Source organism: Hyperolius riggenbachi, chromosome 5, assembly GCF_040937935.1.
Source record: "Hyperolius riggenbachi isolate aHypRig1 chromosome 5, aHypRig1.pri, whole genome shotgun sequence".
NCBI classification, from domain to species: domain Eukaryota; kingdom Metazoa; phylum Chordata; class Amphibia; order Anura; family Hyperoliidae; genus Hyperolius; species Hyperolius riggenbachi.
Window position 1 is genome coordinate 265,525,337 of NC_090650.1, and position 15,266 is coordinate 265,540,602.

The 15,266-nt window shown below is 43.3% G+C and overlaps 1 protein-coding gene across 7 annotated transcripts in view; it reads right to left on the reverse strand.

The window, feature by feature from the left end:
- Positions 1-314: 314 nt before the first annotated feature.
- The window catches only part of TFAP2A (transcription factor AP-2 alpha), a 42,107-nt gene continuing 27,155 nt past the window's right edge, over positions 315-15,266 (reverse strand). For all 7 annotated transcript variants that reach the window (XM_068236877.1, XM_068236880.1, XM_068236875.1 and 4 more), the window contains exon 7: positions 315-2,515. In XM_068236877.1, coding sequence (XP_068092978.1) covers positions 2,227-2,515 — 289 coding nt within the window. In that variant the 3' untranslated portion in view covers positions 315-2,226. The remainder of the gene's footprint in view (positions 2,516-15,266) is intronic.

A 15,266-nucleotide genomic window follows, 5' to 3' on the forward strand; every position in this document is an offset into this window, starting at 1 on the left:
CCAAGCACACCCCTTTCACAGGAGCGCTAAGCCTCCCAAACCTTCTATTTGTTTGTTCAAGCAACCAAATAGCTGCAGGACCTGCTACATTTAAAACAGTGCCTAGCAGCTTTCGGAAACTGCACTCAAGTATGCGTGTGTAAAAAATTATATATAAAATACACACACACACACATATATATATATATATATATATATATATATATATATATATATATATATATATATATATATATATATATATATATATATATATATATATATATATATATATATCAGGCTTGAAAAATCAAAATGATTCCCCTACTTTGAACTCCGAGTTGAAAGTTAGTTTTATTATACTTGAGGGAAACAATGGGTTCAGCTGCTTATTGCGAGGAGCAATTGTCAGGGGAGAGTTAAACTCAATTACTGTAACCATACCGAATAAAATATACTGCCATGGACAAAAATACGCCTGGGTAAAGACAGTGCGGGAAGAAAAAAAAATCGACATAAAGCGTATCAAATATTTATTCACCTGGTCAACAAAAGACTATAATACATTAGTAAGCTGTGAAAAGGCTCTTCTCATACAAGTCAATACGATCTAGAAGCCAGTTGTGCTGCCCCCACGCACAGGGACCCAGGGAGACACCGATTTACTGGAGCATCTCTGCTGCTAAACAGCCCTGTGTACATTTTATTCAGATTCACTTTACTGTGGGAAACTTTCAGTAATCAGCCGCTGAGATCCTTGTGCTTCTAGTACATAGACACGATATTTTATCAGAAACAACCAAAATGGGCTGTTTTCTAAAGGGATGCCACAGCAGGGAATCTGATATCGCTTGCAAGTACCCAGTGAAATGTAGTAAATGGGCTCAGTCTAAAGAGATTGTGGGGTACCTGATAACAGCCACCCCCTTTGCGTTTACATTAAAACTATTAAAACACTTTTTTTCAATAGCTCCAATCTCCTTCACAGTCTACTGTTGTTTAATATTGTAACTTTGGTAGTTAACCAATAGACCTGTGAATTTGTTTTTGAATTTTTTTCTATTTGTTTTAGGTGTTTTATTCAGTTAAAGCAGCTCTAGTTTTACTGCACAAAGGAGAAGACTTGTTATCGTTTACAAAAAAATAAATCCCTCAATTCTTTAGCCGATTGAAGCTATTCCTTCGTTCCAAGCCGGTAGCAGAAGTTCCCGATTCAATCCATCCCTATAGCAAAACGCCATCTTTGTTGTATTGCTTTAAGAGGACAAATGTATAGAACCTCCCATTTAAAGTCACAACAAATAAAGAATGACAAACCATTTCCCCACCCCCACTTTTCATTATCAACCAAATGTTTCTTTCTCAAGGAAATAAAAGACTTTATGTAATACTAAAGATATATAAAATCCATTTTATTTTTTATTTGTTCTGCTGCTTCATTGTTGTCTTAACATGCTACCACAGGGCTAAAAATGAGGAATCCCCTAAAAAAAAAAAATTAAAAAAAATTAAACCAATGTCCTGTCCTAAGGAAGTACCAAGAGCCACATAAACTGCAGGGAAATTGGAAAACAACCTACTAAACAATAGGTAACCGAGATCACCAGATAAATAAAAAAAATTTGATTTTTTTTTTGTTTGTTTTTTTTACTTTAAACAGACGCACCATATTTACAATCCCCATTAAATTACACATAAATAAATATATACATAAACACTGATTCCCTTATAATAGTGACCGTGATCTCTGTGTCCAGACAAACATAAAAAGTTCAGGTTTCTTTCATTACCTTATGGGGGGAGGGAACAACTTGAAGACATGACATGGAACTGCAAATGTTTTGTGTTCAAGTTTATTCACAATACTGATAAATGTCATCTTCATCAGCCTCCTAACAGGCCTATAATTTCATAGGAAGAGAGTAGGTGGTGATTCAGTCCGATGACTCTCATATAGATATATATATTTCAGCAAGAACTGGTTTCTTTAAAAAAAAAAAAAGTTTTCTTAGAAAAATTTCAAACACTAATGAGACACAACTTTTTTTCCTGGCTCCATCAACTGTCCTGGTAATAATCCAAAGGTGGATCAAACGACAAAGAAGGATGGACAAGGAGGCAGTGCAGCCTTGTATCTCCAGAGGAAGAATGGCACGGAATGTCTTGTCTATATGCTCCACTGGGCAGAAGGCCAACCCCACGGAGTGCTGGCCTGGCGGGCAGGTAAGAAGAGTAGGCGCAGTAGAGTCACTTCCTGTGCTTCTCGTCTTTGTCTCCACCTTTGCTGCTGTCTGTGTGGCTGTTGGGGTTATTGTTGTTCAGGTACATTTTGTCCATTGCCTTTAGTGCCTCAGTGAGATAATTCTGCAGGGCTGTGATGGCCGCACACACTGCTGGACTGCCAAAGCCATGAGAGATGAGGTTGAAGTGTGTCAGGCAGCTTTGGATTCCGGGCTCTAAGATGGGAGATGGCCGGGAGTTGCCCAAAGGGGATCTGTCCTGTGACAATAAATCTGTGAACTCTTTACAAATCTGCCTGCAAAGCAAGAAAAAGAAACGACATAGATCAGCTGACTTCATCCTCAAATCCCACTGCTAGTCATGTTTATGCACTTAAAGAGGAACCAAACCAGAAAAAAAACTTTGACCATATTGTGCCCACAGATATAAATAGAAAACAAAATTCAACCATAGCTACTCCACCATTGTTTAAAATGTTTGATAAGTGGATTGCTGAAATTCAGGCTACCACCATCTTGAAGGTCCATGCACACTGGGGCGATTAGATTTTTAAATCGCTAGCGCAATATTAACTATATGGCAGTGATCTCACTGCTGCGATTGCGATTAGCGCTGATCGCTATATGGGCTACCTGCAGCATTTTTCTGCGATTTTAAAGCAATCGTGATTACAATGCTAAAAAAAGCTAATCCTGATCGCTCAAAAATCACGAAAGTGTACAGTGATTTTTCCATGTAAATCGCAGAAGAATCGCCGGTGCAATGCTAGCATTTTGCATTTGCAAGTGTGAATAGGCCCTTAAAAACGCACCAAAATGGCATGAAAAGCACAGCTACAAATGCATGTAGTTTTTTGGAAATTTTGTTTGCTTTTGTGATACTGGGAGCCTGCATGGCTGGATTTCTGGCAAGGGAACATAGGCCATGGCCTAGGGCGCCAGGAAAGCGAGGGGCGGACTGTGGGCAGCAGGGTGGCACTAGCAGTTAGTCTGCCGAACTTTTATCCTGCTGCACAGAGTTTGCACATGGGGTGGGCGGCTACCAACAGCTGGACTGGCACTCAGGGGATGAAGCAGCAGCGAACAGGTACAGTGATCTCTGAGCTACCAGTCACTCTCCGAATGTGCCACTCGCCAAGGAGCTTACAATCTAATCCCAACCATCACGTCACTAACTGTCCTCAGAGGAGCCTACAATCTAGTCCAGGCATGGGCAAACGTGGCCCTTCAGCTGTTAAGGAACTACAAGTCCCACAATGCATTGCAGGAGTCTTACAGCCACAGTCATGACTCATAAAGGCAAATGCATTGTGGGACTTGTAATTCCTTAACAGCTGGAGGGCCAAGTTTGCCCATGCCAGATCTAGTCCCTGCCATGGGGGGGGGGGGGGAGTTTAGGATGCTTCTAGTCCGGATACAGCTGGTGGTGGTGGGCCTTGGGCTATAAAAAGTACAAATCCGGCCCTGGGAGCCTGTGTAGTACATATCCCAGCATGCAACAATTAGATGAGTTTCCCTGTACTAAACTGATGAGCGAGGGAACCTAGTTGATAGCTAAATACACACCTTCACAAAGGATTGCCTGCATTGCAGAAAACGCATAAATTTCTGCACATAATGAAAGTCTATTGGCAGCATAAAAAACACCTCTACATTTTCCACTGTGCTTTCAAATGCAAAACTTGCTACATATTTCTATGAAACGTATCTGAAAAACACATAGTGCATTTCAACGGAGAAGCAGAAGGTGTATTTTTTTACATGAGTTTTTTAGTAAAACAAATATGATACTGTATCTTTAACCATTGAAAAATGAAAAATATTGAAAAACCACAAAACACACAGAAAATGCAAAAATGCACAATGCAGAAAGCTCAACACAACCAAGTGCGCTCCTAACCTCATTGTGAAGGGTTGTGCTGCGGCATAATGGCCAGGTTTTAACACAAATGTCACAATGCAATGCAACACCTATGCGGTGTTCACAGTGTGGTAAGTGCATTATGGTATAACAAAAACAAAAGTTTGCTTTCTTAAAACAGAAAGAATTTGCGATAATTCAGGTTGGAGTGAGCTTGAGATGGCTCCCAGTGCAACACTGCTGAATATAAAAGCATGTTAGAATCTCCTGCGCCATGCCGAACTTCCGCAGTTGGCGGAGGAAGAAGAGTCTCTGCTGGGCTTTCCGTTGGGTTGACGTGATGTTGATCTCAGTTGGAGAGTCAACATCACGTCAACCCAACGGAAAGCCCAGCGTAGACTCTTCTTCCTCCGCCAACTGCGGAAGTTTGGCATGGCTCTAACATGCTTTTACACTGCCACCATTGAATCTATCCTCTGCTCCGCCATCTTGGTCTGGTATGCGGGAGCCACCGTCAGTGACAGGCACAAATTACAGAGGATCATTAGGTCGGCAGAGAGGACCATTGGGAGACCTCTGCCCCCACTTGACCACCTGTATAACACAAGACTGCGAGCCAGGGCACTGAGGATTGCAAGTGACCTCTCTCACCCAGGGCACTGCTTTTTCACCCCACTTCCACTGGGTCGGAGACTCCGGGCCATCCCCACCAAGACCACCAGACACAAGAACTCTTTCTTCCCAATGGCCGTTAGCCTCCTGAACTCCCTTAAAATTCTACCACCCTCTATCAGCGCTTTACCACCTGCATAGGAGTGCCCTACCACCTGCATTAGAGTGGTGAACTTCAGCAGTGTACTTTTGAAAGATGGATACTGAGCTATATGTATATCTATATCTAATGCTGATTGTATATTGTGTATGTCTATATTTTGAGTATGATGTATTACTGTCATTCTAACGTTTTTTCTGCCTTTCCTTCTATGTACCGCTCCATTGTGCCAAACCCAATTCCGGGCATGACCCAGTCATGCTTGGCGAAATAAAATGATTCTGATTCTGATTAACCATTGTTACCCTTAGAAGCTAAACACACCTCCAGAACCGCTGGAATGCAATGATGTGTCCGCTTGTTAATTTGTACAGAGCCAGAATAATCCAACATGCATACAGACTGTTTCCAATGAGTTCTGGTTCACCATGAGCTTGCTGGTTAGTCTGTACCTCATGCTATAACAAAGTGTGGCATCCCGCAAAACGCGCACATTAACAGTGAGCATACTTGTAATTGCCTGTATGCTTCACTGTATGCTACACAATGCACAGGTAATGTATAGTGCCACTTTCCCATTCCATTGCGTTCCTGCTTCACAGGGAAGGCAAGGCCCCTCTGTGACCCCATAGTCACTCTTTACATGTGTTAATTCAATTCCTGCATGATAATAAATTTGTTATCTCATGTGAGATTACAATCACCTGTGTTGCCCAAAGTAACATTCTTAATCATTCAGGCCTCATTCACAGTGGGATGTTGCGTTGTATTGCGACGTTAAAATTACAACGCAACATTGCAATGCAAAAAAAGGTAGTAACGCTGCGTTACCGTCGCCTACAGTAGGTACAGTAAAGCATACAGGCAATGAAAAGTATGCTTTCCTGTACCTGGTATTTTGTGCGTTTAGAGGTAACCCACTGCAAGCAGTGCGTCTCCATAACGCTACACGTTACCAGGGCTGGATTTAAGCCAAGGCCACATAGTCCATGGCCTAGGGCACCACAGGATCAGGGGTGGGTGACCAGCAGGCTATACTGGGGAGGGTCACCTGGCTACCTATCTATACAGAATGGGGAGGGTCATATGGCTTCTTACACTAGAAGGAAGGGGAGGGGTCATTAGGCTACCTATACTGGAGGGAAGGAGATGCATCGGGCTATCTACTGAAGGGAAGGTTTTTTTTACCTGGCTACCTATGCTAGAGGGAAGGGTCAATGGGCTGCCTGTACTGGAGGGAAGGGGGAAGGATCATCTGACTAGCTATTCTGTAGGGGGGTAGGGGGTCATCTGGCTACCTGTACTGAAGGTGGGCGGCTGCTGACAGTGGACTTGGGCAGGAAAGAGTATAAATCCAGCCCTGCATGTTACAATGCTATGCTAATGTCGCACTGTGAGCATTGCATAGGATTAGCGTTGCAGTGCAGTAAGCTGTGTTATAAGAGTTTATAACACAGCTCCGCAATGTCCCACTGTGAATAAATCTTAATGCTCACTTTGCAGGCTAAGAGAGTCACACACTCAGACTTTTTTTCACATTTTGACTGTCAGGTCAGCAAAATATAGCAACAGAACTGTCACCTCAGGGCCTATCAAGAGGAAAATCTGTTGAAATTATGTATGATCATGTAGAGTTATGAGGTACCCACAGACATGAGATAACAGTTGCACAGTCAGACCATTTTACTGAAAGATACGGCAGACAGACATTGCCAACAGATCGAGGAAGGGTAACTGAGCAGACAGGTTTGAAAAGCATGTAAGGTTGCAATTGTCTCCATGTTGAGAGGAGTGTACTGGCAGGGCTCATTCACAGAGTCCATCAGACCTTTGTTCTCTCAGCATTTTCTTTGTAGTACCTCCTCACTATGCGTGTTGCTGTGCTTTATAACATAAGTTGTAATAGCACAGCAATGCGCTGCAATGGTCCCACAATGGATACATTTACATCTCTGCATTGTGTTCTGGCCAGGAGACCACCTTTATCGGAGGGAGTGAAGTAGTAGTTAGGGCCCCCTTACAGCTCTGGGCCGCCCTGCGGTCACAGGGGCTTCTCCCCAGTTCCATTCCGTAATAACGATAATCGGCTGTGCGCTATCAGTCAAGGCACACATTCCGCCTGTGGTTCAGATAAGTGGTGAGGAGGTACATTGCGATGTGCAGGTTGCCAGAAGAGGCTGTTTTTTATTCTGTTTTAACTTACCCTTGCTGAGTAACCATTATTTAGGCTAATTTCAAAATATGTTGGGTTGCGTCACACACTATCATCACATCGCAAATGCAAACTTCCCAGCTCTCCTCTGACCAAATAAAAAAAAAAATATGAACGTTTACCTATCCACAAATGTGGATGGGTTACCACTGAGTGAATGTTGTGGGCCATGTTCATAGAAAAACTGAGTTGTTAGTGTTAGCATCTGTGCTTATGACATGGCAAAGGAGGTAGCGGTGAATGCTCAAAGTAAACCCAGTGTGCCACCACCACTTCTCCATAGTACATGCAGGAGCTACTTGGCAGAGTGAAGAATTTCAGGGAATAAACCATCAGAAAATCCTGAAGTTGTTCAGACCATGCTTACATGTCCAGGAGCATACGTATGTCTCTCACTGATTTAAACCCCATCTAAATCCAAAATGAAACTGGGCAAATTTCGCAAGCAATCACAATGATTAGGGTAAAATTTAAAGTATTGCCTTTGGAAATTAACTTTTCAAGTGGAAAAATCCTCTGTGAAACTGTGTTTGCCTGCAGCTGTGCACCTATTCATCTCATATTCATATGCTTTAGGGCTGGAAGCCGCTAGAGCACTTTTTGAGCATTTAAGGATTGTTTTAAATCGCTAGTGATTTCCCTATGGTCTGCCAATGTAAATAAATGTAACAAATTCCACAGTAGCAATTGCGATTCGCAAAATCACAATCGCAGGACGTGCAGCATTTTGGGACCATTTGCACAAAAAAATTGCTCTAGTGGGTGCAAGCCTTCATACCAATTTATCCTGTTGTTCACTGTTATCAGAGCTGAGGTCTTAAAGGGAACCTGAACTGAGTACAATTATTTAAAATAAACACATGATGTACCTGCAAATGAATATTACATACTTACCTCGCTGTCAGATCCTCTCACAAGCTCACCATTTTCTTCTATCAACGATCCCTTCCAGTTCTGACAAGATTTTGTCAGATCTGAAATAGATCAGTTACTGTCAGTTATATATCAGTTGCTGTCAGTTTTAACTGAGAGGACAACTGATGTGCAATGTAATGTCCATGTTTCCCTATGGCTCAAGTGGGAGCTATTACAGTTTAACAGTGTGCTGTCCTGGAAGCTGTTACAGGGTCTTTGCCATTTTTAAATGGAGGATGGAGAATTCCATCATTCACAGCGGACAAACAGGACGCGGGAGAGGAGAAATAGATTGAGGAGTAGACTATGCGGGAGGTAAGCATGATGTGTGCATGTTATTGACATTTTGACATTTCATTTTCAATTCAAGTTTTCTTTAAAGAACAACTCAAGTGAGATGGATATGGAAGCTGCTATGTTTATTTCCTTTTAAGCAATACCAGTTGCCTGGCTATCCTGCTAATTCTCTGCCTCTAATACTTTAAGCCATAGATCCTGAACAAGCATGCAGCAGATAAGATGTTTCTGACATTATTGTCAGATCTGACAGGATTAGCTGCATTCTTGTTTCTGGTGTAATTCAGACACTACTGCAGCCAAATAGGCCAGCCGGGCTGCCAGGCAATTGGTATTGTTTAAAAAGGAAATACAAATAGCAGCCTCTATATTCTTCTCACTTCAGTTGTCCTTTAATCCTTATATACGGTACACCTATAAGGACTGTTATCCAGTAGGGATCACGACTCAATCTCTTGGGCAACAGTGCAAAGAAAAGTCTGTACAGCAACATCATTAGCCTCCAGGCTAGCAACACCTTCTGTTGCTGTGTGGTATTTGGTGGTATTTGTATTAAGGGGGGAGGGTCAACAAAGTGGTGGACATTGAGCATCACAAAGTGAGCCAGGTAAGTAGGAAGAACTATGCCCTGGCACATGCTCAGCTAAGTCAGTCCATCAGGCGGATCACTCACCAGGTATCGGATGGGCGCTACAGTACACACAATAGATTCTTGGCACAGGCAGTTGTTATCAGTAGGCTGGACAGAGTTTCATCTAGCATGTGTGCGAAACCTTATGCTGGGCATAGACGGTTAGTTTTATATTATCAATTGAGCCGCTGATGACTCGATTGATAATATTCAACCTGTCCGATCACCGCAGCGGATCGATACCGTGCTTGATCCCCGCGGGCGGACAATGGTAGAAACAAAATGCTGATAAGGAAGGGGATCGATCCGCGCGCACGTGCGGACAAGCGGTGACACGCTGGCATCGAGCCGCTGGCTCGATACCGGCACATAAACGAACCGTCTATGCCCAGCATTACAGTTGCTCACTATCTACTCACGTGAACTGTAAAAAGGTGTCTGGTAGACATTTTTCTACTTTAATGCCGGAATGCTGGGGAATGTAGTCTGTTATCTATTGTTCTTCCCATTTTGGACATCAAATGGTCAGACTTGATTGACCCAACCAGCAGCTGAATCCTGAAAAAAACAGGAAGCAAGCTGCGTACTGTTCCAAGCACATCTGGCCCATAAAATGTTATTTTGATCACTTTGTTGATATACAAAGTTTGTACTGACTTATCTTGATTTCCATTAGAACTTGCCCTGCTCAATTTGGGGTTTAGTGGAACGTTAAATCGACCCACAGGCAGTCAAAGTAATTAGCTATTTTCCTTGGCATCAAACAATGTGCTTTGTGGGCACAGTAGATGATGAAAGAAGGGAAGGATTGATCAGCTAAGTCTGAAATTAGACTGCTATTATTCCCTCTTAAATAAGCAGTTGTAGCTTCCTCTCACCATTCCCATGTCTTCCATAAATATGATTTTTTTTCCAACTTGTACCTTCCTGTTTATGAGCTAGTACCTCTGACCAGCATCTAATAGGGCATGTATTGAAGTGACCTTTTCGATTTTTAAACACTGAAACGTACTCAGATTTGTTAAACAAGAAATGTTTAACTTTGCTGCCTAATGTCAAAGCATTCAGCTTCAGCCTAGAATCTGGGACTAAAAACTTAAGGCTGAGGGTTCATACACATACGATGAATGTCGCCGGTACATGATCCGTTGGGCGACATTGCAGAGCTGACACTTTACAGAGGTGTTGTTAGCCTGCAGTCTAGTGACGTGTTCTGTTCCTATGTGGGAAGAGGGGGGTGGGCAGAGGGCCGATGGAATGGCACAGTTGGGACATCACGCTGTAGGTGGGCTCTCAAATCTCAGTTGTATGGGCATCTTCATATCACTGAGTTGTAGCGGAGTGCTTTATCCTAACTCGCTTTCTACAGTGCATTGTGAGTTAAGCATGCACAAAATATATAGCAGTGGTTCATGCTATGAAACTGGACGTGCAGATTTTAAACACCCAAAATGAACTAGGCGCATGCCTTTAATTGGTAAGTGAATATAGCCAGTGTATGGAAGTCAGGCCTTGTTCACTTTATAAATTGCCAGCGCAGAGCGATTTTGTGGGTGATTTTGTTGGCGCTTTTCTAAGCGATTTGCGCTGAGAAAATCGCTTTTCTAAGCGCTTTTGTGTAGCGATGTTTTTTTCACTTCCTGACGTCAATCAGGAAGTGAACTCTTTGACTTGGAAATAAATAAATACAATGTATTTATTCATTAAATCGCTCAGAAAATCACTTTTCAAAGAGCTTTTTCAAACGCTTAGCGATTTTGCTTTACTTTCTATTGAATTGCAAACGCACTGGAAACGGTGCAGGAGCCACGTTTGTGATTGGATAGAAAGCTCATCGCTTATGTGAGAGTATTTACATAAGCTAACATAGCACAAGCTCTTTTAACCTTCCTGGCGGCAAGCCCGAGCTGAGCTTGGGCTATGCCTCGCAGGAGGATATCTCAGCCCCTGGTGGGGCGATTCGCCCCATTTAAAGTGCTGTGCGCGCAGCTAGCACTTTGCTAGCCACGCGCACAGCTTGATCACCGCCGCTCCGCGGCGATCGCCCGCACGCAGCGGTGGAAGAGCCCCCCCCCCCGCCAGAGCCCTGTGCTGCCCGGACCAATGAATTCCAGGCAGCGCTATGGGCTGGATCGAAGGCGTCTGACGTCAGGACGTCGGCTGACGTCCATGACGTCATTCCGATCGTCGCCATGGCGACAGGAGAAGCCAAACAGGTGAACGTGTTATACACGCGTTCCCCTGTTTGCTATTGATGCCGGCGACGATTGCACTAGAGGGACACATGCGCCCTCGAGTGGTGTTTCATGTAGCTACCACTCTGGTAGCTTTACATGAAATTTAAAAAAAAAAAAAAAAAAATGGATTTCTGCCTATTTGGCAGAAAAAAATCAACCGCCAGGAGGGTTAAGGCGATTTATAAAATTGCCAGCACTTAAAAATAAGCAAAAACGCTTATAATATGAACAAGCCCTTAAAGTGCGGACAGAATACCTATTTCCTGGCACAAATGTACTTTTCACTGTATACGCTTTCTTACTCTCCTCTCTGAATTCAGCAAGTGGGCGGATTAATTAGGTGTGACCATGACTACATTTCTCACAATCTCTGCACTACATGAAGAGATAAACCTTGTAGTCTAAGGAAGGAGTTGTGCAGTTGTAAAGCTGCATACACACCTTTGATGGATGATTCCCAATGGGTTTCAGGACCTGATGCCCCTAGAGCGACATTGCTAGGCCGGGCTTCACAGACATGTGTCAGCTGTGTAGCTGATGATGCACTGTGTTTCTATGCAGGGGGGGTGTGGGGACGTCGGAGAGATGACAAGTGGCACATGTGTGATTTCAAAGGGCGGGCAGGGGAGCGGCACGAACAATGGGATCGGCATCGCTGAGGTTGAATAGATCAACTAGGCAGATCGCTTGCAGGTTGGGCCTTGTGTCAGACCAAGCAATCTGGCTCAGTCACGCCAGTCGGCTCTTTTGCGCATGTGTGGCCCTTCCGCGCATGTGCAGAAGAGCTTGACTGGCACAGCTGAGCAAGATTACCAGGACCGATACCAAGCACTTGGGAGGATGGTGAGGGAAACATCAGTGCTCATGGGGCTGGAGGAAGCCCCAGGTAACTATAAAATCTTTCAGTGTTCCCATCTCAGGTACACTTTCAGACCTCAGTGTACTGACCCATTAAAAGCAAGATAGGCCTGTACACAGTGTACAGTAGCTCAATTTTACATTTGGTCGAGCTTTAAAAGAAGCAGATTAAAATGATCACTAAGCCACTAAAGCTAAGTACCCACTGGCACATCAAGGCCAGTTGGATCGGGGATCTCCGCCGACTAATGACTTATCCTGATTTCTAGTAGAACTTGCCCCACATTAGGTGGTCACAGGTTTGATACTTTAAGCTAGCTCACAGTGGGAGTTGGTTTGCATTCTCTCTAACAGCAGGAACACAACGGAACAGGAAATCAGTACTGCACAATATCCCCATGTTACAGTGAAGCATTCAGTCAATGGAAAGTATGCTTTACTGTCAGTGTTAATATGCACATTTTAGTAACACACTGCATGCAGTGGGTTACCATGCCGCATGCTATTATAACGCAGCACACCAGCCGCAACGTGAACGTCGCATTGGTGTTGCATTGCAGTGTGGAAAGCAGCATTAAAACGTGGCCATTAGGCCCCACTGCACCACAGTAAACCTAGCCCAGTGATAGGCAAACTTGGCTCTCCAGCTGTTAAGAAACTACAAGTCCCACAATGCATTTGCCTTTATGAATCATGACTGTGGCTGTCAGACTCCTGCAATGCATTGTGGGACTTGTAGTTCCTTAACAGCTGCAGAGCCAAGTTTGCCTATCACTGACCTAGCCTTATACTTCAAGACGTTGGCTGAAAGTACTTTCACACTAAAACACTGCATTATAATAGAGACTACTTTGTGCACTGTAACCAGGTATGATTCAAAATCACACCTCATCAGTTGCCAATAGATTCCATTGTTACACCACAGAGCATACAGTGTGTTACTAGAAGCACACACACACTGGCATGCACAGTTAGGCCATGTTCACAGTGTTGACAGCTGCTTTGTAACGTGGCTTACTGTACTGCAATGCACCACCTATGCAATGTTCACAGTGCAGCGGATGTTTTGCGGTATAAAGGTTTGTTGTATGGTAACTCACTGAATGCAGTGCGTTACCAATAAATGCGTATGTTACAGTTAAAGTAAAGCATACTTTTCATTGACTGTAGGCTTCATTGTACCTGACACAATGAGAGAATATCGTGCAGCGTCACTGTACCGATCCAGTGCACTGCATTCCTGATGTCACAGGGAGCACAACAGCCATTGTGAATATAGTCTAAGTGAATGGAGCTGCATATTGGTCATTTACTTCTTTGTGGGTGCAACGCCACATGTCACAGCGAATGTTGGTTTTATCCTTATGTGTACACTATACTGCAGCACAATGCAATGCCCCAGTGTGAAACTAGTCTTTAGTCTGAAAATATGCAAGTTAGTTCTAAATAAAACTTTCTGACTTTGCAAAGCTATATCCAGATTAATTTTATTTCTTTAGTTACCACTCTGCCAGCTTTATACTGATTTAATAATGTTATGTAATATATTTTAGGCACCACCCACACAGTTTATGGTATATATTATTCACAGTGCATAGTTTTGTTTGTTTTTTTGTTTTTTTATTGATTGAAATATTTTTGAGAGGTCTCATATTTCGCTTTTGGGGTGTGTTCCCTGTTACCACTGTTAGAGTTTCAAATAGCCCCTTTAAGGGCTTGTTCACACTGCAGGCGTTTTTGGCTTTTTTTCACCCACCTGTGGTTTTTAAAAATGCCCCCCGACCGTGTGGACAATGAATGTCTATGAGAAGGTTCATATCAGTGCGGGTCGTGCGCTGTGCGGCTAGGAAAGCGGTGCGTATTCCATTTTCGGGGCGATTCCATCTCAATGGAAGGTATAGGAAAATCGGCAAATGCGTACAAAAACGCGCATTAAGGCGATTGCGGTAGTGTTTTTAAGAATAAATACATTGTATTTATTCTTTTCCGGTTCAAAGCATTCACTTCCTGACTTGCGTCAGGGAGTGAATTACAAAAACGCTTGGAAAAATGCTTAGAAAACCGTTAAGCACAAAAATGAATCGCCCACCCAAGCGCCAGGAATTGAAAAAAAATTATGCATCAAAAACCGCCCAATGCGGACGGAAACGCTAAAGGAACGCAATGTGAACAAGGCCTCATAGCCAGGGCCGGGCCGAGGCATAGGCCGGAGAGGCTCCAGCCTCAGGGCGCAGTGTAGGAGGGGGCGCACAATTCATTCAGCTGTCATTCCTAATTGTGTTTGAAGCAGAAAGAAATAGGAAAAGGAGATACATGGAAGTGACTACAAGCTAGATAACTAGAGATTAAGGTCTTGGGGGCCCTGGGGTGCCTCTTAGTATAATAGCAATCAGTGTGTGACGGCTGGGGTGGAGGGATGGAGGGGCGCAATTTGGTGTCTCAGCCTTGGGTGCTGGAGGACCTTGTCCCGGCTCTGCTCATAGCAACTGATTTGTGGTCCACTCATGTCTCTAGAACTTTATGGCCGCTAATCACCTACTCCTCCATCCACTCTTCCCCAACAGGGATGGAAGATCCTCTTCATTGCTGCTAAGTAGAGGTTTATCATTTTTAATCACCACTTATTATTTTGAATACACTTCAACATACTGGCTCTCAGCATTGTCTTATCCATTCTAAGCTCTTAAAGTGGACCTGAACTCTTGCACAGGACTGAAGAAATACATAGAGAAATGCACCCTGTATGCATTTAGAGAGTTTAGCCTGTTTAACTCCCCCTCATTTGTGTCTAATCACAAGTTGTAATTTGACCTCTCCCCTGTGTCACATGACTGCCTATGGCAGAAATGGCAGATGAGGCCATGTGAGAGCACAGGAGGTTAACAATATGTCTGCTTCTATTAATCAGGAAGTAGAGACAGTGCATATTTATTTTAGGATTTGTATCAAGTGTAACAAAAGAAATGTTTTTTGCTTAAAGGTTATTATGCTGTTGTGTAGCTTTTAGAGCAGAGAGGACGTCTGAGTTCAGGTCTGCTTTAAAGGCCTGATTTTATAGTTTTACAATAGCAGTTGTTCACATTCAATAGAAATTAAGCGTTTTTTCCAACAAGTTATCCGACGACTGGAAATGTTTGGAGTGAAGAGCGATAGTTTCAGCGATTTTGCAATGCGAGTACAGGTGCGTGATTATGCTGATGGTTCTTAGCCGTGACAGCAATAACTACCATCACAGCGGTTTGGATCTTTAATATCCCCAACGAC